Genomic DNA, 24,087 nt, shown 5'->3' with positions numbered 1-24,087 from the left:
GGCCGGAAATAATGTTAGGCAAATACATGCAAATATACTAATAGGTTCTAATTTCAAGGAAATTCTGCACGTTTTCACTGGGCTTGACCGCTTGTCAGAAGTCAAAGACACAAGGGGTCAAGGCTTGACCCCGCTAGCTCTGCTTTTCAGAAAGCAACAGAAAGCGAACCGCAGTTAGAACTGTATGGCCCTAATGCACAGTACAGATGGCAGCGACAACAGAGCAAAGCAAACAGCAAAGCAAACAGCAAGAATAGCAATGTAAATACAGTATTAGTTTGATTATAGACGATAATATTCCAGACTCTGGTTAGAATAAGCAATAACTTAGACGAAGGGCTCGTTGTGGTTGTGGCGAGCGGTTGACAAAAGTAGCCCATCACACCACCAGGAGTTCCCGTTCGATTTGAGCTGCGGCTTCCTGCAAAGCCATGTACTGCTGCAGTTTCGTCTGCTTGTCCAACGCCAGGATGGTCGCAGCCTGGTTATTCAAGAGGGTCGACGATACGCAAGAATCTAGAGTATCCGTAGGGATCTGTTCGCGTGACGAAGCTGAGGATGTGGATGATGTTAGAACCCCAGTCACGTCTAAAAACTGAGAGAGGTCCAGTTCTGAAATGGGGGGCTCAGCGCGCATATTTAAGGCAAAAGGAGATCCTTACCATTCAGGCTTGCGTGACTAACAACAGCGGATAACGGCATAGGGGTCAGCGGAGAAGTCCTGTTAGAGTAGGAAGATTCGGTCGCAGAGAGGCGATGTCTCTGATCTGCCCCTCCCATATATACATCTTCGGGCGAATCGGAAAGTAAATCAAGCATGGACACTCTGGAGACATCCAGGTGGATATCATGCAGTCTGAAGTCCGAGCATCTATCACTAGCAGGTTGCCAGGCAGTCTCGATGCCTGTACTGGGGGCTTCAAACATCACATCGTCAGTCGAGATTGACTCAGAAGGGACAAGACAAAGATGCTCACTTATTGAGGAATACCCGTTAGTATCATAATCATCTAGCTTCGGCCAAGATCTGAATAATTCAATGTCGAATTCCGCAGTGTGGTCTAATCCACCTAGAGTGACTGGACAGCTCTCGAGATCGAAGAGATTATCCGGTGGAAATGTCTGAGCAATGTCAAGCGACTCAACTCGGTCATCCTGGAATGAGGGTAGAGGGTCTGAGACACAAAATCGCCCAGCCGGTAAACCGCGAGGTCGATTATGGGTCTCTGCTCCGAAACTGTGTGATGACCGACGCTTTCGTGAAGACACGACCCCAGGGTATGTGTGGATAGCACCCTGATTGACCAGCGCTCCACACTGCCCTTGTGTATCGGTATCCAATGTAGGCGCGTTATCTGAGGACACAGATGCCGTCAAAGAGTATCCCGGACTCGTCGCATGCACTTGGCTGCTCGTGCCCAACCTGTACTTCCATGAGATGTGACTTTCAATAAAGTAGGAATAAGACTTGCCTCGCTCGCTTGGCTGGACGTTCGCCGGAAGAACCTCCACTCACAGGGCCCGAGTGAGAGACATCAACGAGCGCCCGGCGTTTCCCCAGAATAGGGATACGACAACCGAACTCGTGAAGATCTTCCAATTCTGAGAGGTCGCCATCGCTATCACTTCCACTGGACTGCGATAAAGTCAAGGAAGGGGTCCTGGAAAGCGCAGGAGGCGGTCTCCGGAAAGAACGCGCGGAACAAGGGGAGAACCCTCCGAACTCCTCAGCGAGCTTATTCCGTAGCCTTCCTTTCGCTCTCTGCAATCTCCGTAATTCCTTCTCCATTTCCTTTCTTCTCTTTACCGAGTCCTCCTCGTCCTTCTTCTTGCGTTCCGTCCTCAGCCTGTCGGCCTCGGTTATATCCTTCACAGAGACGTCTAGATCCGACGCTAGTTTGCTCTTCTTGTAGACATGTGCGCAGAGCCCTTGCGCCCGAGCTTTCATCTCCAGGAATTCATGAGTGAGACAGGCGTCCTGCGGCGCCTCACGACCTTCCTCGAGAAGTACGCGTGACGCTGCAGCCACAACATCTTGGCGACAGTTATTGAAATACGTCTTGGAAATGGTGGTCCAGCCCATTCTCCGGCGCGCGCTCTGAAACCATGTATCGATAGACGACAGAGACGCATTCGAAGCTTTTGCAATGTCTTCCTTCGTGGCCCTGGACGGATACGGATTGTGAATGTTGCGGAGAAGCCACTTGTAGCATAGCAGTGTGAAAGAGGGTCGATGTGGGCGGTCGGACAGGGATGGGGAGGAGACGAGGCACCTGCATGGGCTAGGTGAACACGACGTACACTGCTGCTTCGGAGAGGAGAGTGCTAGACGCCTTTCGTGGGTGTGGCAGTCCCGACTCCGTGAGTCCACAATGTCAGCGTCCAGGATAACCTGAAACTCCTCCTTCAACTGTGAGGTTAATGAGTCCGTAGTGGCCTGAAATTCAATGAACGCATTCGTCATCTCAGAGACCCTTGTGGAGACGTCGTACGCCAACGCCATAGTTGCCTCGTCGACTTCGCCAGTCTCTATCGCCTCGCTGAGGTCCGAGAGCAATACGGACCAGTCTTTGGAGAATGATTCGACAGCATCTGCACCTTCAGAAACGCTGCACAGGAATCGGGCCTCCGCTTCTTCCAAACGCTGACGGACGTCAGTTGAGACCATAGCGGTGTTGTGTGGAAGGGTGTAGATGTTATATGAGGGTGGGGGCGCGATACATGAGGTGCATTGAAGTTTGTTAGTGTTTAGTCAATGACTCAATGGGATACCACTGAACAATGCGGAGTACCAAATACATTGCTGTATCAGGCAATATCAGGAAACTTACTCAAGCACTGAGGCAGCTTGTTACCGTCCGATACAGTGCCCAATTCCAAGTAGCTTCTTGCCTTCATGCAGCGCAGCTGTCCTCCAGATACTCGTGGCGACCTGTTGCGTCGCATTATCGATGTTGCTCGTCGACTCGAACATCGAACATCGTCCCATCCTGTGATTCACAACACTCCTATCCGCCCACCCGCTCCCCCGCCTGTATGTCTACCGCGCCCGTCGTCTATACTAGGAAAACTTCAGGACATCGGATTACCACCCAGCTTGGCCGAAACTGTATCCAATGCATACTTACGTCGCGCCGAGGAATGGCGACACCAGGTGGAAAGGGGCATCACTCGGGTTTGCTCGGAACTGGCCCTGAAGGCCGCTAATTCCATCACTGATGATATTATAATACGACGAACGGTCCAGCTTCATGAACGTTCATATCATGCGAGGCTGGATGAATGGGTATCACAAGTCTTACATCGGGTGAAGACGCGGATTACCCCGCAGCAAAACCAGACCCATGAAGTTGCTGCCTCCAAAACTCGGCACGCCTTCAATTCAGTACGTCAAATATCTTCGGGAGTCCGGCTTCAACACTGACCCTGTTTTCGCGTAGGAATACGTGCCGATTCTCGAGTTCATGTACGAGGAAAACCCGTTTCCGCCGCATGCTGATAAAGTCTTCCTGGCCAAGAAGTGCGGGATGACATACAAACAAATCCACGTTTGGGTGAGTACTTCTTTATCTTTTCTTCGACCTTGTTAAATCTCCACCCAGTTCCAGAATCGACGAAATCGGTCGAAAAAAGAAGGTCGGGCGCCGAAATGTGAATATCATGCTGGCGATGCTTTCGCGTTCGAAGCTCTCATGAGCCGTCTTGGAGAGCGCGCTGTCCCTGCGGATCAGCGAGCTAAGCCCGTGGATTCAGATGCGTCCGAGTATGAGTGGTTGTCGGACCCCAGCGACAACGAGGTTCGTGTTATACCGATTTACCCTGGTTGTATACTAAACGAGCGCAACGTACGGAATAGTCTACCTCGCAGGAAACGTCTACGCCTCGTCCCGATGTCTTAGACAACTCTGCCGTTAGGGCACCACCGTATGCATTCCCTGCTTCATATCCTCCAGCGATACGCGCTACGAGATCACACAACTTCAACAATTTCTTGTGGCGTCGCCGTCCGGAGGGAGGAGATGGAAGGAATTCCAATCCATCAGTCGGCGTGGATGAACTGTGCTCGCAGTTTGCCGTTATGAACATTCAACGAACGGCTGGGCGTCGCCTCATAAAGAAGAAACACCACGACCTGCGTCATTCAGCGCGTCAACGGCCCGAGATATCTGACACCAGATTGAAGCGTAGAACTTCGACCCTGGATGCTCAATCCGGGTCGCCTGCCATGCAGATGGCTTCGCTGAAACGTCCGCGTACCTCTGCTGGTCGATCGCGGCAAGTCCTTCCGGAGCCTTCATGCGACGTTATTGCAGCACGTACCACAAACGACCCTGCCGCGCGGACCTTGAGGGATATCTCTGGTGAACACGTCTCTGTGGCATGTGCTGTCGCCCATCGTGAAATCCGACCGCTTCCGAGAAAGTCTCCTAGGGCCAAGGTTCACGCATCAGGTTCTCCCACTTCTCCTGGGACAGGGATTGCGTTAACGCCTGTCGAGGTATTGGGGTCGTATTCATCGCCTGACAGCGCTTGTGGTTGTAGCTCTAGATCGCCTCCGCCAGTGACGAGCTTGTTGCGCGGCTCGAACTTCGATCTTGCGAGGCCGTCCTCGGCTACTTCATGCAATGAGGCAATTCCCGACTATCCGCTATTGTCTGGACTATTCCCTACATCCCATTCTAGGTCTTTAGACCATCCATATCTGGCACGGCGTCATTCACGGAGTACTTCCGGCAGTAGGTCTCCCTTCAGCGAGGATGACGATCCTGCTCCGCGGACGCCTCCACAGTATGGCTATACTATTTCACCCCCCATGTCCGCGAGTGGCTATGACTGCGACGTCTCATCGGAGCCGCATGACCTATGCGTAGACACCCGTTTTTTTTCGGAGGGTTTACTGCTGGATCTTAGTTCGACACAGTCGAAGGCCAGACTGTCAGCCGATGCGATTCTTGACTCGCCTCGGACGATGGCGGTTGGCAATGGGGTGCAGACCTAGACTAGTCTTGTCCCGATGGTCCTCTCAATTCCCTTGAGTTTCTTATCAGGCTACCTTATGCTCGTGTTGATTATTATTTTTATTGCGCTTTATTCACGCTGCTCTTGCGATCTCGTATAATTTATATTCACAGTATCATTATTTCGTCGCTGTCGATTTTGGTGCCATCCTGATATCGCTTTCTGATGTTTCGCTGTCTTTTTAGCTATGGATGTTGGATTACTCCACAATGTATCAATTACTGCTAGCTTGTATACTTATAACACTGCAGATGAAAGTACGGACCTGAGGTTGTACAATGTAATCGCTCGCAGAGCGCATTGCACCTTCAGTCGCTCTCATACATGAATGTGGTGGCGTGTATTAGCGAACGTCTCAAGTCTCATTTGACCTCGAACATACGTTCAATGATTCGATTTACATCGGACCGCGCCATCGCTGCGCTACAATGTACAGAGCACTACACCTTGACTTCTCGCTGGCATACTGCACGAACGGCAGTATTCTCTCTGATCTCTTCTGCTTATATTCCATGAGGTCGTCCGTCATGCTCTATCACATAAACTTCGAAGCCTTCGTTACGTACTTCGCATGAGGTCATAGCCTTCTAGTCTACAATAGAGGCGACTCACCAGACCCATCAAGCTACCCAAACCACCGCTGTTGCCTCCGCCAGTCGTGCCAGAGAACTTGGATTGCACCAAGAGCTTCATGACAGTCATAGCCGCACTGTTCACTGCATCCTGCTTGTTGCCAGACACGGCGCCTTTACTATCGAACAGCTGGGTGGCTTCCGCCATAGCCATGCTGATCAGCTTCGTTTGCATGTTGCCACCTCCGCTACTGGATCCACCACTCGAGGTGAAACTTTTCAGCGCCTGAACAGACGGCACTCATGAGTCACATTTCAAAGTGCACTGATGCGGTGATTGCGCGTACTTGCAGAGCAGCTGCACCGCCAAGAGCAGAGGCATCCATACCACTGCCATCGCCTTCCTGGTATACCTTTCGATGAGCATCTTGGACACCCTGCTCATCAACCGGCTGCTGGTGCTCGGTCTGTACATGATGTCAGTGATGGACCGCTAACAATGAAGTAACGACGGCGCGCCTTGTTGTTGCTCAAGAAGCTCATCGCCGAGGAGAATAGTGAGCTATCACCCGACCCCTGAGATGTCGCGGTGCGAACGGCCTCGTCATGGTCGACTGCATACAGATATCAATGTCAAATTCGCTTTGCCACATAATGGCAGCGCAGGACACTCACTGTCGGGGCCATCATTGTACCCGCCCTGGCCCTGGTTCGAGTGGTGTGGCGAATTGTACTCCTGGCCACCAGTCTTGTTCACATTGTTCGCTGCAGGCCACAGTGGGTACGATAAATCCTATAGATGGATTCCGATCTTGACAGATTACGCACACTGAGACTCAGAGTAGGCCTGATAGCCCTGTTTGGCGAGGTTCATAATGTTATCCTGAACAGACAGGTCAATGGCCCGCCACAATGCTCTGCAGGGGCAGCCCGTACCATTGTTGTGAGATGTGGTTGTTGCTATCGAAGAGGCACTGCGGCTTGGATAGGGCGATGATGTATGGCAGCCCCTATTTATGGCAGCTAAATTGGTCCCGGAAAGGCGATGATGTCGAAGCCTTTGTCCAAGTGGCTTCTCTCGGCGATCGCCGGGTGGCGCGGTTCCTGGACCTGTGGCGGCAAGACGGGCCTTGGCTTTTGCCACAGCTCGTTCGGTTTCTCCAAGCCACCACGTGCACTTCTGTGTCAATGCTGAGCTACTGTCTGGCATATGGCTCTCATGCTTTTCCACTGTGCAATAGACTGGCTGATAATGTCTTGACAATATGCTGAAAGCACCTCAGGGTGCCGACTGGCAGGTGACACAAGATCATCCAAGATCATCGGTGATGCAAACTCTCCTACACTGCTCATGGTTCTAGTTTATCCGTCCTTCTTTGTCTACCTGTGTTGCCGGTTGCCGATTGGTATCAGTGTAAAGTCTCAAGATCCGAAAGGTCTCGTTTTTCCATCCAGTCGCAATGGGAGCGGAACGCGTTACATCCTTGCCATTCCACTAAAATTTGTGTCAAGGAGCAGTCTCATTATGCTACGGGGTATAGGACATATCTATCGTACATTCAGTCTTCCTTCCAGACTAGCATACATTCATACAGCGTTCTCCCCAACTCGCAGCGCACTTGGGTCCTGCACCGTATTGGTAGGCGGGTATGGCTCGCCAACCGTATGAGGTCCACTCTCGAGGGGTGCCGTGGACGCAGGTACGGAGCTGTCTGCTGGTCCGGTCGTGCTCGAGGTCTTTCCAGCACCTACGTATCCCTGAGCAGTCTCGACGGCCTTGTTGATGTGTGGCTGAGCTGCAGCCTTGGCCGTCTCGATGTGAGGCTGAGCAGCGGCTGCTGCAGCTTGGACGTATTCCTTGCCAGTTGCAAGCGCACTGGTGGCAACTGACGACAGGGTGCCGACGACGCCATTGGCAGTGCCAGCGGCAGTTCCCTTGGCTTGTTCGGTTGAAGGGAGATATGACTGGATGGGAAGGGTCCTCAATATCATCATCAATGCGCAGATGTGCTCCCGGACGTACCCCTGCGGTAGCGGCAGCTGAGCCAACTAGCGACTTGGCCTGTTCAACGTATCCGGCGCCAGTGGCCTTCGCACTATCCACATCGTGCTTGCCCTCCGCGACGGCCTTGTCGGTCGTCGCGCTCAGTTGTCCTGCAGCACCACTAGCTCCCCCACTCAGGTCAGAGTTCAAGGTCGCCTGAATCGGGGATAACGCGTCAGCATATTCACAAGGCACAATTGAGATGTGAATACGAACCTGGGCAGCGAGAGCAACCTCCTCGGCGGCCTTCTTCTCGAGTTCTGCGTTCTGAGCAACCTTCTGTGCGAGCTCGGGCGTGGAAGTCTCTGCCTCAGCCCAGGCAGCGGTGGTCTCGTACTTGGCGCTGGACGCGTCTCCGTCAGGACGGTGCTACAACGCAGGCAATGACTCGCTACTCACTCAGAAGACATGATAGGTATTCAGATATTCGGATAAGATAGTGTGAGGTGTCGTTAGCAGGTAAAAGTGAAGAACACGGTGAGTGAAGCTGTCTGTTTTATACGGCGCCATAGGTGTCAGCGTAAGCATCAGGTGTGCATCACCTTGGAGCGTTGTGGCGGGCCCCTTGGCTCAAAGAGAGCCGCACGTCATTGACGCGTGACGTCATCGCACAGCAATGTGAGATCCAGATGACGCTTCGTTGTGGCAGTACAGGACTGTGCTAGTACTCTTATCGTACGCGGGGCCCCGACAACAGAGAAAGTTGAAATGCAATAAGTGATAGAAAAGGCAACGAGCAGAATAAGTGAGTGCGTGCAGAACGGTCAATGCTGGGTATGCCCGAACCATATGAATTGAACAGCGTGAAATGGAAAGCACGAACGGCAGGGAATGAATGCACCGAAACGAAAAAAAGTAGAGTCGAAGTCTAGGCATTTCTACGAACATAGGCATAGCAGAATTAACAAAAAGTCCGCAGCGTTACTTATGAATATTATGAACGCTCGCCGCCTTCTTCGTCCCATGACTGGGGCGTCATCCGCAGGAACCGAGCGAGAACCTCCTCTGAGCCCTTCTTGAATATATCGACGCTGCGGGTAGGATCCCAAACACGGGAAGCGGTTTTCCTGGGGGGTCCAGGGATAGGCTGGCCATCAGAGGGCGATATGGGTCCCACAGACGACGGCGACGACGCCAACCCGGTTTCGTTCGAAGATGTGCGCGTTATCTGCGGCGACATCAAGGGCTTCTGAGAAGGCGATGTCACCACCGTCTGTTGAGGGGGAGACCTGACGCGCGTGTACGCGTGCGGAGGCGAGTGGATAGGAGATCCGCCTTTCGGAGACCCGGCCATAGGCGGACTAAAATTGCGGGGCGACTTCATGCCTGAAGGAGAGTCCCAGTGTGGCACCACCGGCCTAGGGGGAGGCAGCAGGGCAGGCGAATCGAGCGCAGGTGAACCAGATCGCGTCGCCACAATCGGAGATCCTGGACCACCGGTAGGGGACCAGTTCTTGAGAGTCGCGCCGCTACCCGTCCGACCGCGGGTTTTCAACGAAGGCCTCGGAGGAGATCGCTTTGCTACTGGTTCTTGGTCCAAATCATCAGAACCTTTCGTAGATTTGCCGATAAGAGTGACCTGAACACTCTTACTACGCATTTCTCTAGGAATGGTCTGCACACCTTGTGTCCGGTATTTCCCTTTTCCACTTGGACCTGTACCTGTGGGTGTCAGCGCGCCGGTCGAACCACTGCTGGTCCGCCGCCTTCTGGAACCGCCTCGTTCCCGACTGCTGTCATCGCCATTGTGGCTCGCATCGTCGTCGTCTTCATCGTTCGCGCCTTCGTCATCGCCGTCGAAACTACTTGCCTCGGACCGAGTCTCCCAGCTGCGATAGCCCTTGCGAAATCCATCGTCCTCGTCGATCGTAGGAGCTGGGTTAGCACGGTGTGACGGTCTCACAAGCTTTGTGGCATATTTCGTGATGCTTGGTACTGTATCCCAAGCATTTGTGTACGCCAACTTCTTTGGGAACCCTTTCGTGGGCGGAGGAGGGGGAGGCGGTTGCGTATACGCGATAGGTGAGCGGACGGGCGAACGGCCAGGCGACGTTGTCCGCTCTGGCTCCGCTGGAGGGGGACTCTGTACCTTCTGCTCTTCTATAAATACAGCACGGGGCGGCGGAGCATCAGTCGATGGAAAGGCTCGGACCGGGACATGTCGGGGCTTCTCTTCCCACGGAAACACTGTCTTCACTTTCATAGGATCAGGGGCGGGTGCTGAAGGGGAACCAGGTTGGCCCTGCGGCGTTTGCCCGATGACGTTCGTGTAGTGGCCCTCGCGAAGAAGACGCTCTGGAATAGCGGCGGGCGGCGGAGGCTCAAAGAACGGTCCTTGGTGTTCAGAAGAGCTCGACCCCGGATGAGCATGATATGCCACATCATGCTGTTTGCTGGGTGTTTGATCCCATACATTAGGGAAGTACGTGTCGGTGGGGAAAGCTGATGCTGGAGGGGCAGTGCGGGGAGGCGGCTCAACAGCGGGATTCCAAGAAAGCAGCGGGGGCGAAGACGGTCGCCGAGGAGGTGAATGGTGGTGGTGATGCTCCTGGTGCTGGCCTCCGTGGTGTTGATGTTCATGCTGCTGATGATGCTCGTGGTGGCTGGGTCCTCCATGTTGACGGTGTTGCCCATGCTCGTGGCGCTGATATTGGTGGCCGTGCTCATGATGCTGGCCGTGCTGGTGGTGTTGTGGATGTTGACGATGCTCGTGGTGTTGATGGTGCTGACCATGGTCGTGGTGCTGATGCTGCCCCGATTGCTCGTGACTATGTTGCTGATGGTACCATTCTCCGCTATGATCCTGCTGAGACTGTTGCCATACTTGATCACCGGGAGGAGGCTGCCATCCCTGATCGCCCGAAGGGGGCTGCCATGGAGTAGGCGGCAATGTGTGCCCATGGCGAGCAGGAGCAGGAGGATATTCATCTGGTCCTGGAGTCGGTAGTGTCTCCATCCTGGGAGTGGAGCCAGATCCCAACCGCGGGTGCTCCGCAGTTGGAGTCCTTTGGTCGTCTGAGCCCTGTTCTGAGGGTTTCTCTTCCCTCCTAGGTCTCATCAGGTCAAATCGACCCTCCAGAGGCAAGGAACGATACTCTCCTTCGCGTCGGGCCCCTACAGGCCCGACGCTGCCGCTGCTTCCACCGCCATACGCACCCATACCCTCGACAGCGATCCGCCTGAGCTCTTCCAAGCCCAAGGCACCACCAGGCGTCATACCACCGGCAGTGGAAGCGGCCTCCGCACCAATCCCAGTTTTTTCGTCCCAAGCGGAGCTGTACTGCGACACCTGAAATTCCGGGACCGGGCCAACGGGCTGGGATCGATAGTGTTTGTCGTACACAGCATACCATCGATCAACCAAGGCCGAGTAGTTGTATGCGCGCTGTGGCTGGGTTGCCTCCTCTTGGAACTCCTTGGAGGCTGGCCCGCGGTAAGGTATCTCCCTCCAGGGCTTGTTCGCACCGATGAAGTGGATTGCGGCAATCTGGGAGCCAAACCGCTCATATGCAGGTGCATATCTAATGGAAGAAATAAGTTTACTTTGGAAGACGCGAGATACAAGAGAACTTCTCACGTGTATGCGGCTGTTGGGGTCGTGTTATAGATAAAGCTAAGCCGGTTCCAATTGGGCCCGCGCCATTCATTGAGCAAACCTTGGTCTCCACCGTCCCAACTTCCCTTGGTTTTAGCAAGCTCCTGCAGTTCCTTGAACTTGTCCTCTCCCGGGGTGAGGACCATCATCCCGGAGTTGAATATATCTGGCCATCCTACATCCGGTACAGCGGAGAAGTCGTGCGGGAGAGTGAACAAATGGGAGAGAGGGCGGATGGGGAGAATGTCGGCGTCTAAGAATATTATTTTAGAGTATTGGGTGAGGCGGAAGACGTGGAGTTTCGTGAGTACATGTGATAAGTCAGGACGGCCTGCGATGACGGTATGTCAGCATAAATGGTATCATATGAAAGACGATGGGTGGCTCGGAACATAGTGTGAGGGGTGTACTATGTCGAGGACTATCTGGAAGATCCTTCCAGGACTGCGCGGCAGAGATAGAGGTGAGCCGGATAAGTGGTGCCCCTACACATTTCATGGGTCATATGACCGCGGTAATCAAAGACGAGGGCGGAGGTAGCCCATATCGTTGAGCCTCACCGCAGTTTTCATAGCGAGAAAACACGTAGACATCCATATATGCGCTCCCCCTGAAAGAAACGCGTACTCACCTAGGAGTCTGAGGCCCTCTACGTCCTGCTGGTCGATAACTTCTACACCGACGACGACGTCGTACGCCCTCCTGAGCAATTTTACGGTCGAAACGTCGACCGTCTCTGGTGTGACCAAGCACACGGTCTGGAACTCTACCTCCGGGGGTTCTGGCGGGGACGGATGTACATCTCGGAGAGCCGCGACAAGAGCAAGAGCACCAGGGAGATACGAGTCTGAAGTTACAAGAGTTACGAAGGCATAAGGAATGGCCATGGGCGACTGTGCGCTCAAAGAGGGGGGACCGGAGCGTCAGAGACGCGTTAAGAAAGGACAGAAAAGCAAGAAGGCAAAAAGTTGGGAACAACCCCAGCCAGTGCCTTTACAGCTTCCGGCCTGCAAACGTAAATTCGCGTCCCCGCATTTGGTATCCCCACAAACACAGCCAAACAAGGACCCCGCCCCAGACTGCGGGGCCCCGGGTACGCTGTCATTACGGACGCGTCTCCTTTTTATTCCCATTCATCGCTGCCACTTCATCCCGCGGGTGAGGAGGTCTACAGGGCTTTCGAATTGCTGAGTACGCCTTGACGTTGTCGACCACGTAAAGCATCGTGACGTTCGCCAGATCATTCCTTCAGAATAAAGTAACACAGAGAACTGCTTCCCTTTGGAAGAAGCTGTTCGTTTCTCACCAACATGCTGTCCCTGGTCAACATCGCGAAGCTTGCCATTCAGAACAGCATGGGAGCTCGGAAGTCGGCCCAGATGCAACAGAGTCGAGACGCGCTAATCTGCCGCCCCCGATGTCCGACGAGTCCTTGCAGGGAAATGATGCCATGCGACAAGAGCTACAGACGTGGGATGCGCACTAGCATAGCTACTCTTGTTTGTCGTGAATCGGTGGGCGTGCCGGACTATCCGACAGCGACGCGTCGACGCCGGCGCAGACAACGGGCGCGTAGATTTGCAGGACGTCCGATATGACGTCAAGACGCGTCGCCCAATTAGGCGTGAGATCAAATCAGCTTTGACGGGGCCGGCACCAACAACCTGGACGATGCAAAGTCAACTTTGCCCACTGCTGCCCACGACGCCGACGCCGACGACAAAGGCCGTTCTACTACCGCCGTAGTCGGGCAGCCGCCGAGTCGATGGTCCTCCGCGTATTTTCGCTGCCGCTGGGCTTGAGACACGCCCTTCTGACGCCGCGGCCACCGGTCAAGGCCTTTCCCTTGCGCCGCTCTTCCCACTGGGCGTCCGACCCGCGTCTGCTGTCTTTCTTCACCCGCAGCCCTGTTCCACGATTTTCTCTGACGCGGGCTTTACTATGGTCTGTGCCAATTGCTGGAGGTTTGACCTTGTACTTGCTCCCGCAGCCGCGAAATTTTCTGCATGATCTAGTCGCGTCCCCGGCCATAATCCCCTGCTCAGTAGACGCTCGAAAACCGTTGGAGCCCGTGATCAACTCCCCTCTGGAAGCAAACCGTACATTCTTTGGTCGTATAGCTCGGATATTTCGCAACACGATATGGGAGCCTATCCTCACTGCTCGCCGGTTCATCCACCTACTCGCGCTCTTCCTTCCGGTCCTCTTAAGCGTCCCCATGTTATTGGTGGGCGTACCGGAGTCAAAGTATGACGGAGATAGATGGGGGGCGGTCTGGTGGTACGGATTCTTGGTAGAGCAGATGGAAAGAGCAGGGCCAACCTTCATCAAGGTGTTTATCCTGTTCGCGAGTTTCGTGTATACAGCGTATCTAATGGAAATACATAGTTGGCACAATGGGCGGCGTCACGCGCGGACTTATTCCCCGCTATACTTTGTGATAGGATGGGCAAACTACACTCCCGGGGCAATCCTCATCCCCTTCATCATACCAAACGTGTAATTGAGTCTGTCTTCCAGAGACCATTTGATGAAGTGTTCGAGGAATTCCACGAGGAGCCCATTGGCTGTGGTGCTATAGCACAAGTTTACAAAGCCACTCTCAAGCATGACCTCTTACCTCCCTCGTACCTCGGACCCCGCCGCAACCGCTCTCAGCCTCTGGTAACCCTTGGTCCATCCGAGCCGCCACCGTCGGCTCCCACTGCCGCCGTAGCTCTGAAGATTCTCCACCCAGGTGCAGCCGCTCTGATCTCACGCGACCTTTCCATCATGTCCTTCTTCGCCCACGCTCTGTCCGTCCTCCCCGGCATGCAATGGCTCTCACTCCCAGACGAGGTGGAGGTATTCGGCCAGATGATGTATGAGCAGCTTGATCTGCGCCGTGAAGCGGAGAATCTCGAGCAGTTCGAGCGGAATTTCAAGAATCGGCCCGAGCCTATCGCGTTCCCGAGGCCGTTGAAGACGTGGTCGGCGAAAGACCTCCTTGTGGAAGAGTATCAAAACGCGTTGCCGCTGGAGGCGTTCTTGAGGAACGGCGGTGGCCCTTTCCAGGATGCTTTGGCAGAGCTTGGCTTAGACGCGTTCTTGGTGTGTGACAACCTCAGAATTGTCTAAGACGCGAACTGACATGCTTGTAGAACATGTTACTTTTAGATAACTTCGTCCATGCTGACCTGCATCCGGGTAACATCATGATCAAGTTCTACAAGCCCGCCTCCGAACCTCTGGGCGAGAGCATATTCAGGCGTCTCCTCATCCTGGACAGGAAAAAGGACCCGGTGGAATATGTGAAAGGCGCGACGATGGATTCTGACACCATCATCGAGAAGCTGCGGCCCATAATGCACGATCCCGACGCCTGGCGAAAGGAGCTGGACAGGCTCAGCATGCAGGGCTACGCACCGGAGATCGTCTTCGTCGACGCGGGGCTGGTGAACCAGCTGAACGCCACGAACCGGCGCAACTTCTTGGATCTCTTCCGGGCAGTGGCAGAGTTCGACGGCTACCGCACCGGGCAATTAATGGTCGAGCGGTGCCAGACGCCCGAGCTGGCTATCGACACGGAGACGTTCGCGCTGAAGATGCAGCACCTCGTCTTGAACGTCAAGCGGAAGACGTTCTCTCTTGGGTCTATCAAGATCAGCGACATTCTGACGGAGGTCCTGAAGGCTGTCAGGGAGCACCACGTGCGGATGGAAGGCGACTTTATCAACACCGTCATTAGTATATTATTGCTCGAGGGGATAGGGAGGCAGCTCGACCCTGGACTGGATTTGTTCAAGAGCGCGCTGCCGATCCTCCGGCAGCTGGGGAAGCAGATGAGTGCGCAGGAGGCGATGACGGAGCTGCCGGGTGGGAATACGGGGGCGTTCTTGAAGGTGTGGGTGTTGGCGGAGACGCGGGAGATGGTGAACGCTGCGTTCTCGAACACGGATGATTTGATTCGGTATGATTGGTGAGTTCTGTTTCGCTCAGTTTCGAGATGGCAAGCTGATCGTTGCCTTTTTCAGGCTTACGCCGAATGCGTAAGAGCTCTCCCGCTATGATAATCTGCGAGCTATAAGTATGGGTATATTCACCCGACCTCCCTGGAATAGACAGGATGATCCCGTCATGTTCGGGAAGCTAAGGATTGATCATGATGGACAAAGAAGTATAGATACACACCACCCTCTACTGTATCATAGGAGACTAGATAATAGACGACAATCTAGAATCGAAGCATTACCCGGGAGTATTGTCGGTAGTCACGAGAGGATCCTCGCTGAGCCACAGCACTTAATCAAGTTCAGTCTTCTTCATTGCTACATCTAATGGTACAAAACTATGTCCTTGTATTTCCCTTTTCCTTCTATATTACTTCTTGCTCAACACCTCTGTCCAGCCCCGCTCGTACTGGTTCGCCGGCTTCACTGCAACCCCCATCTCCAGCGCCGCCCGCATGACCCAGCTCGGGTTCCTGATCAGCTCTCTTGCGAGGAACACCACGTCCGCCTTGCCCTCCTCCAAATACCCGTTCGCCGCCTTCGGATCCGTGATCATGCCCACCGCCCCGACCAGCGCGCCCGGCACCGCCGCCTTGATCGCCTGTGCGAAGGGCACCTGGTACCCCTCCCCGAGCGGGATGCGCTGCGCGGCGTGGTTGCCGCCGCTGGAGACGTCGACGAGGTCTATGCCGATCTCGCGCAGGCGCGCGACGAAGGTCTTGGACTGCTCGATGCCCCATTGCGCCCAGCTGCCGTCGGCGCGTTGCTCGGGCCCGTCTGCCCAGTCGCTCGCGCTGAGGCGGACAAAGAGCGGCTTGGCCCAGGCGGCGCGGACGCGCGCGATGAGCCGGAGGGGGAAGCGCATGCGGTTCTCCAGTGATGGCCCGCCGTGCTGGTCGGTGCGGACGTTGGAGAGCGGGGAGAGCCAGGAGTGGAGGAGGTAGCCGTGGGCGGCGTGGATCTCGATGAAGTCGACTTGCGGGTCGTGTTAGGGGATGAGGATAGGCAGATGGGAAAGTAGCTTACACCCGATCTGCTTGCACCGTTCGACTGCTTTCAGCCACTCATCTTCTACGTACTGGAGGTGCTCCTCGGACATTTCCTTGGGCTGAGGAAAGTCTTTTGCAAAAGGGGCAGTGCTGGGACCGTAGACTGCGATAGTTGTTATAAGTCAAAGCAGGCTGCGCGCAGCGCATGCGCACCTTCGTCTGGCCAGCCTTTTTCATCCTTCAGCGCGACGTTTCGGTCGGCGACTCTGATCTGCGCAATATCGCCGCGAACCCAAGGCGCGAGGGTGCTCGCTTTCCGACCGGCGTGGCTGAGCTGGATACCGATTTTTGGACCCTGCTGCGAACGGGCGAAGTTGACGATGCGTTGAAGCGGTGGTATCTGCGTGTCTGTCCAGAGACCAGCGTCTTCGGGGGATATACGGCCTTCAGGGACGATGGAGGTGGCCTCGAGGACGATGGCACCTAGTCCGCGGGATGCGAAGGTCTGTGGCAGGTGTAGGGGAAGTTCTGCGCGGACTCTGACAAGGAACGTACACCGATGTGAACCAAGTGCCAGTCTGTTGCGTGCCCGGTGTCCGAGCTGTACTGGCACATTGGGGACTAGAAGCAGCTCGTCACAAGTCATCGGACGATACGCAATGGTTCTTACGACAAAGATACGGTTGTGGAACGTCACACCCCGCAGTGTCAGCGGCTGGAACAGTTTCGGAAGGGCAGCATTGGGGGCATAGACTTGCTGTGATACTCTGAGTGGTCACCTTGTCACGAATAGAGAGTCAAATACCTGTGGGTAAGGAATGCCAACACCAGGCTCGTTGAGGGGATAGTACTGATCCGCTCCGGGGACTGGCTTGTTGAGGTGTGCCATCTTGAGTATTGCACGGGGAGGTTTACGGGACCAGCCGTTGCATTTATGTGGGGACGACGGCCATAATTATCATCCATGACAAACGACTTGCGTTGCTCATCGAGGGTCTGATAAGATAACACCGGTGGCTGTTGTTTGGCTCTGCTTGCAAGCAGCGCGTTTGTGGCAGCGGCGTCAAGCACGCGTCGCCACTCTTCTGCTCTGCATCATGGTCCGTTTTACTGCTTTCGAAAGTGATACCGAGAGCGACGAGGACATTCAGCTTTCCCCCGACTCGAGTCTGCGACGGTCGATAGGACTCAGGGCTCCCAGCGACGATGAAGACTCCGAGGCCGAGGTCGAACGGGAAGCACAGGCACAAGAGGCACAAGACGAAGAGCAGGATGAAGCACCCGTGGAGGAAGAAGAACGACCGCGCGAAGGACGCTCGTCACCTCTGCGGGCTTCCGACCTCGAGACACCGCAATCCTCACTTGTACGCCGCCCACCATCCCCGCCGAGACAGCCCCCGCTCCCTCCTGACCGTGCGCTGACACCATGGGCTCGGAGCGTCGGCGTCGACCCGCAAAAAATGAAAGTCATGCAGAGCGTGTTCTTCAGGCTGCCAGAGCAGGCCGAGGCTCTCAAGGCTGAGCAGCAGCAGCAGCAGCAGAAACAGGCAAAGACTCCTCGAGCCCAATCCGCTCTCCGCAAGTCCATGAAGATGAGTCGAAAACATGGCAGGGAGTCGGACGGCGAGATGCACCGGTTCGGGTCGCAGGAGGTGCGTTGCTCTGAAGTGAGTGTCTGCAATCTACTAACGCCTCATACGGCTAGAGGGTGTCGTTCGAGACGCCTGTGGTCGGCCTCGCTCCCCGCCCCGTACGAAAATTCACCCGAATATCGACATCTGAGTCTACGGTGCTAGGAAAGGAGTCACTCCGAGCAGATGCGGGCCTCGCCCTGGGCAGATCATTCCGCGTAGGCTGGGGACCCGGTGGGAAGCTAGCACACGTAGGAACGCTATGTACCCCTTCCGCTTCACCGTATGTACATGTTTCCGCTCAAGTATACATTCTAATGCTGCCATCCCAGGAAACCCGATGTGGACCTGTCGACGGTGACGGTGACTTCGCTGCCGATCGAGCCCGAACCTCTGGCGGTCTACCGGGGCCTCTTGCAACAGCACTTCAACATTGCCGTCTTTCAGCTCGACGCCTCAGACATCCCCTTCGCCACGCACTCACCATCCGCGAAGCTCGGCTTCTCCACCTTCCTCAGCGCGCTCTCCGACGCCGGGCAGACCGGCAGCTTCGAAGAGTCGCTCTTCCGCCTCGGGCACGCGCTGTTCGACGACCTCGACCCGAGGCTCGGCGCGAGCGTGCCCGCGGAGGTGCGCGGCCGCATCCTCGCGCTGCGGCGCAAGCACGCGCTGTCGCGCTGGCTGCAGGACGCGGTCGCGCCGGCGGTGGAGCGCGACCTGCGCGAGCGCGCCGCGCTGGGCGACGCGAGCAAGGCGTTCCTGCATATGACGGGCAACCAGATCGCAAGGGCGTGCGACGTCGCGATGGAGGGCGGGTACGCGAAGCTCGCGACGCTCATCGCGCAGGCGGGCGGGGACGAGGATTTCCGCGCGGATATTTTGCAGCAGCTCGAGGTGTGGCGCGAGGAGAAGGTGGAGGGTATGATCGAGGCGGGGGTGAAGAAGGTGTATGCGTTGCTCGCGGGCGCGCTGGGCGAGCATGAGGTGTGGAAGGATCTGGACTGGAAACGCGCGTTTGGGCTGTGTTTGTGGTTTGGCCAGAATGGGGAGGCGGGGATCGCGGATGCGTTCAAGCAGTACACGGATGCGTATAAGGGCGCCAGTGAGGGAGCGGGGATGACGCCTCCCTTGCCTTGGTATGCGGAGGCTGCGCGCGCAAAGTCACCGTGGAAGGTGCACAAGAATGGTGACCCGCCAGATATCCTCTACTCCCTGATCAGGTTATACGCCGACCCGACATGCTCCCTGGCGACGATTCTGACCCCATTGTCGTGCTCGCCCTCTCCGCTGGACTATGCCATGTGCTGGCATCTCTACATACTCCTGTCGCGGATCATGCGGCTCCGCGACTTCCCTGATCGAGCGAGGCCACCTCGCAGGAGACGCAGGTCAGAAGAAGACGAGGAGGGTTATGGTGAGGAGGACGAGGAGTCTGAGGAAGAGGAGGAGGCCGTGGAAGGCCACAGCCCTACGGCGGATTTGCTGGCCAGCATGTACGCGCATCAGCTTGAGCGAGCCGGCCGGCTGGAGCCCGCGATATTTGTGTTGTTACATATCGAAGGCAGTGAAGGGTGAGTACTGGCGGGAATTATTGACCCATTGATCGTTACTGAATGGCATGTTGCAGGCGGGAAAGAGCTATCAAGGAGGTGCTTCTGCGCTCTGTGGATTTACTCGAAGATGGCGTAGTGAGCAACCTCATCGGCGTGATGAAGATCCCGCTTGCGTGGATCAACGAGGCGAAGGTGCGTCAATCCCTGCCGAATTTATCTTCAGATAATTGATTATGATGCGTGCCAGGCTCTCCGCGCCTTGTCCAAGGGGAGGGTCTGGGAAGCGTACGAGCTGTACAAGGCCGCACTGCTGTACGAGAAAGCCCACGACCTCGCGGTGCGCCATCTAGCGCCGGAAGCTGCGATCAGAGGCGACATGGACCTCTTGAAGCAGCTCTTCCAGGGCATGGAAGGGAAGGTTGCGTGGTATAATATGCGGGGAAAGGTGAATCACCCCTGGTTGCATTCGTCAATTACAGTATCTTACGCTGCGCGCTGCAGATTTTCGTGGACTACGCAGATATCGGAACGACGCTCCCGCCTCTCCTCTTCGAGCTGCGGGCAGAGCCAAACGCGATTCCCGACGCAGCTCAGAAGTTCGTCGTCGAAAATATGTCCAACTTGATACCTCGGTTGATCGGGCTCTTGCCCGACATTCTGTCTGACCGCTCGGACCCGCGACATCGCGCAGCTCTCAGGCATATGACGGGGAAGCTCATGAGTGCACTCGCAAAACTCAAGGCGGCGAATTTGGTGTGTTTAGCAACCGCTTGTATTGTTATGCAGGTCTGACCATATCACTTTGTAGACTCAGACGCACATCCAGATCAAGTCTGCGGACGAGGGCGCTCGGTTGGAGTACCTCCACGCCAGCCTATACGAAAACTTCCTGAATAACATGCGGACGGTAACCGCGTCCGCGTAATATTAGCAAATGTTCTGTATGTTATGTTACAGTACAGTCCAATATCGATATATAAAGCCCCTCCACTATGCTACAATTCTCATGAGTACAGACGCGAACAGAATACAGATTACGAGATGGTAGCAGTGAGCAGGCTGGCGATGTCGATGCTGTTTATGTTCCCGGCGTTGTTGGCGACAGTTGGGGCGGGGGCGGCGGTGGCGAAGGAGAACCGCGGCGGGGCCGAGCTTGAGGTCGCCTCCGCGGAAGATGATGCGGCTGCTGCTGTAGAAACGACGTTGGTGTCGCCTACAGCTGGTGACCCAGACGCGGCAGCGCTGGGGACACCTGCGGACGGCGCAGCAGGAGTTGAGACGCCACCACCGCCGGGAGCGGCGACGGTGGGCGTAGCGACACCTGGCTCCGAAGCTGAGGGCCCGCCAACACCAGGAGCAGACGCAGACGGACCGGAGGCGGACGGACCACCGACTGCAGGACCGCTGGGCGCTGAGACGCCAGGGCCACTCGGAGACGCAACGCCAGGGCCGCTAGGGGCCGCAACTCCAGGACCGGAGGGCGCCGCGACGCCAGGGGCAGAGGCAGACGGGGCAGCGACGCCAGAGGGACCGGTTGGAGAGTCACCGCCAAAACCTGAGGGAACGGCGACGGAGGGCACGCTCGCGGACGGCGTCGATCCGCCAGCGCCGCCGAATCCGCCCGCAGTAGGGGCGGCGGGGGCGGTCGCACTGCCAGCTGGGGCTGTAGTCGAGTCGGTGGAGGAGTCGGTGGGATCGGCGTTGGGGACAGCAGCGACGGGGGTGCCTGCTGAGGTGACGGTGACCAGCACTGTGGAAGTGACGGTTACGGTAGCATCTACGTTAGTGCCGCTAGCGCCAGCAGCTGCTGTAGCGGAGACCGCGCTGGAGGAAGCTGCCGCAGTGCTGTTTGACACTGCAGCAGATGAAGCGGCAGACGGAGTAGCAGCAGCAGCAGCGGGGGCGGAGACTCCGCTCAGGCTAAGGGTGATGGGAGCTGCGCTGGCTATAGGAACGGAAGAGAAGCCATTGACCGACACCGCGGCGACTGCGGGTGAGGAAGCTGCAGCGGCGGTTGCACTAGCCTGGCCGAAACCGAAGGAAGCGAGGGTGATGTCGGGTCGGGGGGAACGCTTCATACGGCGGTTGAGGATGATGTTGGTCGGCGAGGCTGCTGCGACCTGAGCGGCATTGGCGGAGGACGGCGCAACGATGAATATCGTTGAGGTGATTGATCCGCTCTCGAGGGCGCTCGAGCTGGCGACGGCGCCTGAAACAGAGGCTACCGAAGAAGCTGCCTCGCTAGTACTTGCGGTAGCGCTTCCGGCAGCAGATGCACTGGCACTTGCGGTGGTGTTACCGGACCCGGTGATGCCACCGGTGGCACCAGCGTCTGAGATGCGTTGGGCAGCATCGCTCTCTGTGTCGCAGCCAATGCTGGTACCCTGCTTATTGACCAGGGGGAGAGCAAAGCAGGATGTTCCGGCTGAGCATTGAGTCAAGGACCATGCGCCGGAGACGCATTGGGCGAAGGAGCCGTTAACGCAGGCTTGGTCGCCGTCTAGGGGAATGATTCGTCAGTCGACGCTACGGATGAAGACTGCCAAGAAGACGAACCTGTGCAGGAGTCGGTGGCCTGGAGAGTGGCAAACTGAGCGTTCAAATTCTGAGCCTCGATGGCATTTTCCTTCTGGAAGGTAGAAGTGGCGCGAGGGTCGAAGGGGAAGGGGGCAGCGAGAGCCCTTCCAATGAGTGTCGATGCGATGGCAGCAAAAATGAGAGTGGGTGCCATTTCTAGTGCTGCAATTTGGGTAACTTGAGTAGATAATGGAAAGTCTAACAATGCAAGGTCGTTATGTATGCAGAGGTCGTGCCTTAATGAAGGGGAATAAGCAAGTGCAATGCCGGATTAGAGTAAGCGTTAGAGATGGAGCACCGGGCCCAGGAGTCAAGTCAAGAGCTCGTCAACGTCGATCGCGTTCCAGTCAATGAATCTGAACGACTGAGGAACTGCCCATTGGGCTCGGTAGCAGGGTATATATACTTGGCTGGTCGTCAATGATACAATAAGCACAAACGGAGAGACTGCGTGTTGGGATGCAGAAACGGGAAGACAAGAGACAATTACAGCGCGGATTGTTCCCACTCTGTCAAGGCCTTTGCATTGTTCCGGTTGCTCAACCAAGAAGAATGGCACGAAGCAATAGACGCCGCACGTGGCAGCATAAGAAACACCGAAATGGAAAAACCACGTGGGAACACTCTGTATGCCGTCATGTCCTCGATCGAGATTCGCAGCCTCTCACTAAACGCGTCGCGACATGGGACGTTCAGACATTCCTGCCGTTATTCTGAAATGCCTACAGAAAATCGAGCCTGATGCATCGTACTCTGGTACCATTCCCCGCATTGAGTCCTCGTCCGGGAAGCGGTATTTCGCCAAAGTCGGGTCAGCGAGCGAGAAGGACCAGTTCTTCGGCGAAGCGGAATCCCTCAATGCCATAAAGAAAGCCGCTGCAGGTCTGGCTCCCCAGATGTTTGCCTGGGGACTGGCAGATAGCGACGGAGACGAAGCAACTTCCTCGCAGTCCAATGCTAAACCATATTTTCTGTCCGAATACAAGGACTTTAGCGGTTCTCTGACCGATAAGGCTGCTCAGACCCTGGCCAAACGACTCGCTACGGAGATGCACCGGTCCACCAGTGAGAACGGAAAGTTCGGCTTTGGGGTTCCGACATTCTGCGGTGCGACGAGGCAGGAGAATGGGTGGTCGGATACCTGGGAGGAATGCTATGACAAGCTGATTGGCGGGTTATTGGATGGTCTCGGGAAGAAGGGCAGGTTCACGGAGCTTTGTAGGAAGGGTGAGGAGGTCAGGAAGAGGTCGGCAGACAACTGGATTGTTCCTCGTATTCATTGGTTAACCCGACCCTCCAGAGTGATACCACATTTGTTGAGATCGTTGAAGATCGAACCTGTGATTCTGCACGGTGACCTCTGGGTAAGTCCGCTTGGTCCAGAGACAAGCAATGCAGTTAATGCCCCCCACAGAGTGGTAATACGGGGACCGACCGAGTCACGGGAGAGCCTGTAATCTTTGACCCGTCCTCCTACTATGGACACAACGAAGCTGAGTCCGTACAAGCTCCTTGACTCCCTGGGTTGGGCCACTGACGCATACTTCCACATAGCCTTGCGATCGCAAGAATCTTCGGCGGTTTCCCGAGTTCTTTCTATAACACCTACCACCAAAACCTACCGAAGTCCGAGCCTGCGGACCAGTATGAGCTTCGAGCGGACCTGTATGAATTGTACCATTACCTCAACCACACGTTGCTCTTCGGAGTGGGTAGAATTTCTTTCTGAGGAAAATATTTTGCTGATGGAAATTTAGGGCTCATATGCAGGGAGTGCGACTCACAAGATGGATAGATTGCTGAGGGAGTGCCCATGAATCTATGTATACTTAGACTAAGAAGTGTATCAGAAGTCATGATGTAATTGTATCGTCCTTCTAAGATGTCGGTCCCAGAATAATATTGGATACATCAAGTCCGTTGTTGCAGGCCGGCCGCCATGTGAGAAGCGAATGGATATTGTGACATGTCGCAGGACCTCCGAAGCCACATCACGACAAATACCAAATGTGGGCGATGAGCACAATAAGGACAAATAAGCATGGCTTACTAAGACATGTGGCAAAGGTTTCGCTCTGCTGAGCGTTCGCGTCTGGTAAGGGTTGTCGCAGACACCCA

General features: G+C 55.6%; 10 protein-coding genes across 10 annotated transcripts; 4 read left to right on the top strand and 6 right to left on the bottom strand.

The window, feature by feature from the left end:
• Window positions 1-379: 379 nt before the first annotated feature.
• GLOTRDRAFT_89930 (uncharacterized protein) lies at window positions 380-2,668 on the bottom strand (the record flags this gene model as incomplete). Its single annotated transcript, XM_007862634.1, has 6 exons — window positions 380-612; window positions 663-917; window positions 978-1,428; window positions 1,517-2,273; window positions 2,302-2,333; window positions 2,393-2,668. 6 exons carry the CDS (start codon window positions 2,666-2,668, stop codon window positions 380-382), a joined length of 2,004 nt encoding a protein of 667 aa, XP_007860825.1.
• A 228-nt stretch (window positions 2,669-2,896) lies between these two features.
• On the top strand, window positions 2,897-3,899 carry GLOTRDRAFT_124164 (uncharacterized protein; the record flags this gene model as incomplete). Its single annotated transcript, XM_007862633.1, has 3 exons — window positions 2,897-3,385; window positions 3,441-3,554; window positions 3,603-3,899. 3 exons carry the CDS (start codon window positions 2,897-2,899, stop codon window positions 3,897-3,899), a joined length of 900 nt encoding a protein of 299 aa, XP_007860824.1.
• A 1,463-nt stretch (window positions 3,900-5,362) lies between these two features.
• Window positions 5,363-6,578, bottom strand: GLOTRDRAFT_113054 (uncharacterized protein). The gene is made up of 7 exons (XM_007862632.1): window positions 6,528-6,578; window positions 6,420-6,474; window positions 6,267-6,356; window positions 6,111-6,205; window positions 5,939-6,058; window positions 5,632-5,877; window positions 5,363-5,572 (listed from the first exon to the last, which is right to left on the bottom strand). Exons 1-7 carry the CDS (start codon window positions 6,528-6,530, stop codon window positions 5,555-5,557), a joined length of 627 nt encoding a protein of 208 aa, XP_007860823.1. The 5' UTR covers window positions 6,531-6,578; the 3' UTR covers window positions 5,363-5,554.
• Window positions 6,579-7,041: 463 nt separating this feature from the next.
• GLOTRDRAFT_113053 (uncharacterized protein) lies at window positions 7,042-8,102 on the bottom strand. The gene is made up of 4 exons (XM_007862631.1): window positions 8,035-8,102; window positions 7,852-7,978; window positions 7,615-7,791; window positions 7,042-7,556 (listed from the first exon to the last, which is right to left on the bottom strand). Exons 1-4 carry the CDS (start codon window positions 8,043-8,045, stop codon window positions 7,179-7,181), a joined length of 693 nt encoding a protein of 230 aa, XP_007860822.1. The 5' UTR covers window positions 8,046-8,102; the 3' UTR covers window positions 7,042-7,178.
• A 467-nt stretch (window positions 8,103-8,569) lies between these two features.
• Window positions 8,570-12,117, bottom strand: GLOTRDRAFT_124162 (uncharacterized protein; the record flags this gene model as incomplete). The annotated part of the gene is made up of 3 exons (XM_007862630.1): window positions 8,570-11,156; window positions 11,213-11,561; window positions 11,862-12,117. The coding sequence occupies 3 exons, from the start codon at window positions 12,115-12,117 to the stop codon at window positions 8,570-8,572; spliced, it is 3,192 nt and encodes a 1,063-aa protein (XP_007860821.1).
• Window positions 12,118-12,995: 878 nt separating this feature from the next.
• GLOTRDRAFT_68007 (ABC1-domain-containing protein) lies at window positions 12,996-15,465 on the top strand (the record flags this gene model as incomplete). The annotated part of the gene is made up of 4 exons (XM_007862629.1): window positions 12,996-13,562; window positions 13,619-14,320; window positions 14,371-15,188; window positions 15,244-15,465. 4 exons carry the CDS (start codon window positions 12,996-12,998, stop codon window positions 15,260-15,262), a joined length of 2,106 nt encoding a protein of 701 aa, XP_007860820.1. The 3' UTR covers window positions 15,263-15,465.
• A 38-nt stretch (window positions 15,466-15,503) lies between these two features.
• GLOTRDRAFT_52541 (NADH flavin oxidoreductase 1) lies at window positions 15,504-17,110 on the bottom strand. The gene is made up of 6 exons (XM_007862164.1): window positions 17,014-17,110; window positions 16,879-16,965; window positions 16,764-16,829; window positions 16,422-16,713; window positions 16,246-16,371; window positions 15,504-16,194 (listed from the first exon to the last, which is right to left on the bottom strand). The coding sequence occupies exons 1-6, from the start codon at window positions 17,095-17,097 to the stop codon at window positions 15,590-15,592; spliced, it is 1,260 nt and encodes a 419-aa protein (XP_007860355.1). The 5' UTR covers window positions 17,098-17,110; the 3' UTR covers window positions 15,504-15,589.
• A 195-nt stretch (window positions 17,111-17,305) lies between these two features.
• Window positions 17,306-20,317, top strand: GLOTRDRAFT_135098 (uncharacterized protein; the record flags this gene model as incomplete). The annotated part of the gene is made up of 7 exons (XM_007862628.1): window positions 17,306-17,860; window positions 17,914-18,122; window positions 18,172-19,410; window positions 19,467-19,584; window positions 19,640-19,837; window positions 19,894-20,145; window positions 20,201-20,317. The coding sequence occupies 7 exons, from the start codon at window positions 17,306-17,308 to the stop codon at window positions 20,315-20,317; spliced, it is 2,688 nt and encodes an 895-aa protein (XP_007860819.1).
• A 109-nt stretch (window positions 20,318-20,426) lies between these two features.
• Window positions 20,427-22,316, bottom strand: GLOTRDRAFT_135097 (uncharacterized protein; the record flags this gene model as incomplete). Its single annotated transcript, XM_007862627.1, has 2 exons — window positions 21,949-22,316; window positions 20,427-21,892 (listed from the first exon to the last, which is right to left on the bottom strand). The coding sequence occupies exons 1-2, from the start codon at window positions 22,121-22,123 to the stop codon at window positions 20,427-20,429; spliced, it is 1,641 nt and encodes a 546-aa protein (XP_007860818.1). The 5' UTR covers window positions 22,124-22,316.
• Window positions 22,317-22,648: 332 nt separating this feature from the next.
• On the top strand, window positions 22,649-23,813 carry GLOTRDRAFT_52535 (fructosamine-3-kinase). Its single transcript, XM_007862163.1, has 5 exons — window positions 22,649-23,215; window positions 23,270-23,333; window positions 23,384-23,466; window positions 23,524-23,677; window positions 23,727-23,813. Exons 1-5 carry the CDS (start codon window positions 22,653-22,655, stop codon window positions 23,784-23,786), a joined length of 924 nt encoding a protein of 307 aa, XP_007860354.1. The 5' UTR covers window positions 22,649-22,652; the 3' UTR covers window positions 23,787-23,813.
• Window positions 23,814-24,087: the final 274 nt, after the last annotated feature.

Source organism: Gloeophyllum trabeum (genome assembly GCF_000344685.1).
Source record: "Gloeophyllum trabeum ATCC 11539 unplaced genomic scaffold GLOTRscaffold_00001, whole genome shotgun sequence".
In the NCBI taxonomy this organism is placed as follows: domain Eukaryota; kingdom Fungi; phylum Basidiomycota; class Agaricomycetes; order Gloeophyllales; family Gloeophyllaceae; genus Gloeophyllum; species Gloeophyllum trabeum.
The sequence above is the reverse complement of the archived record's forward strand: the minus strand, read 5'-3'. Positions and strand labels throughout refer to the sequence as shown.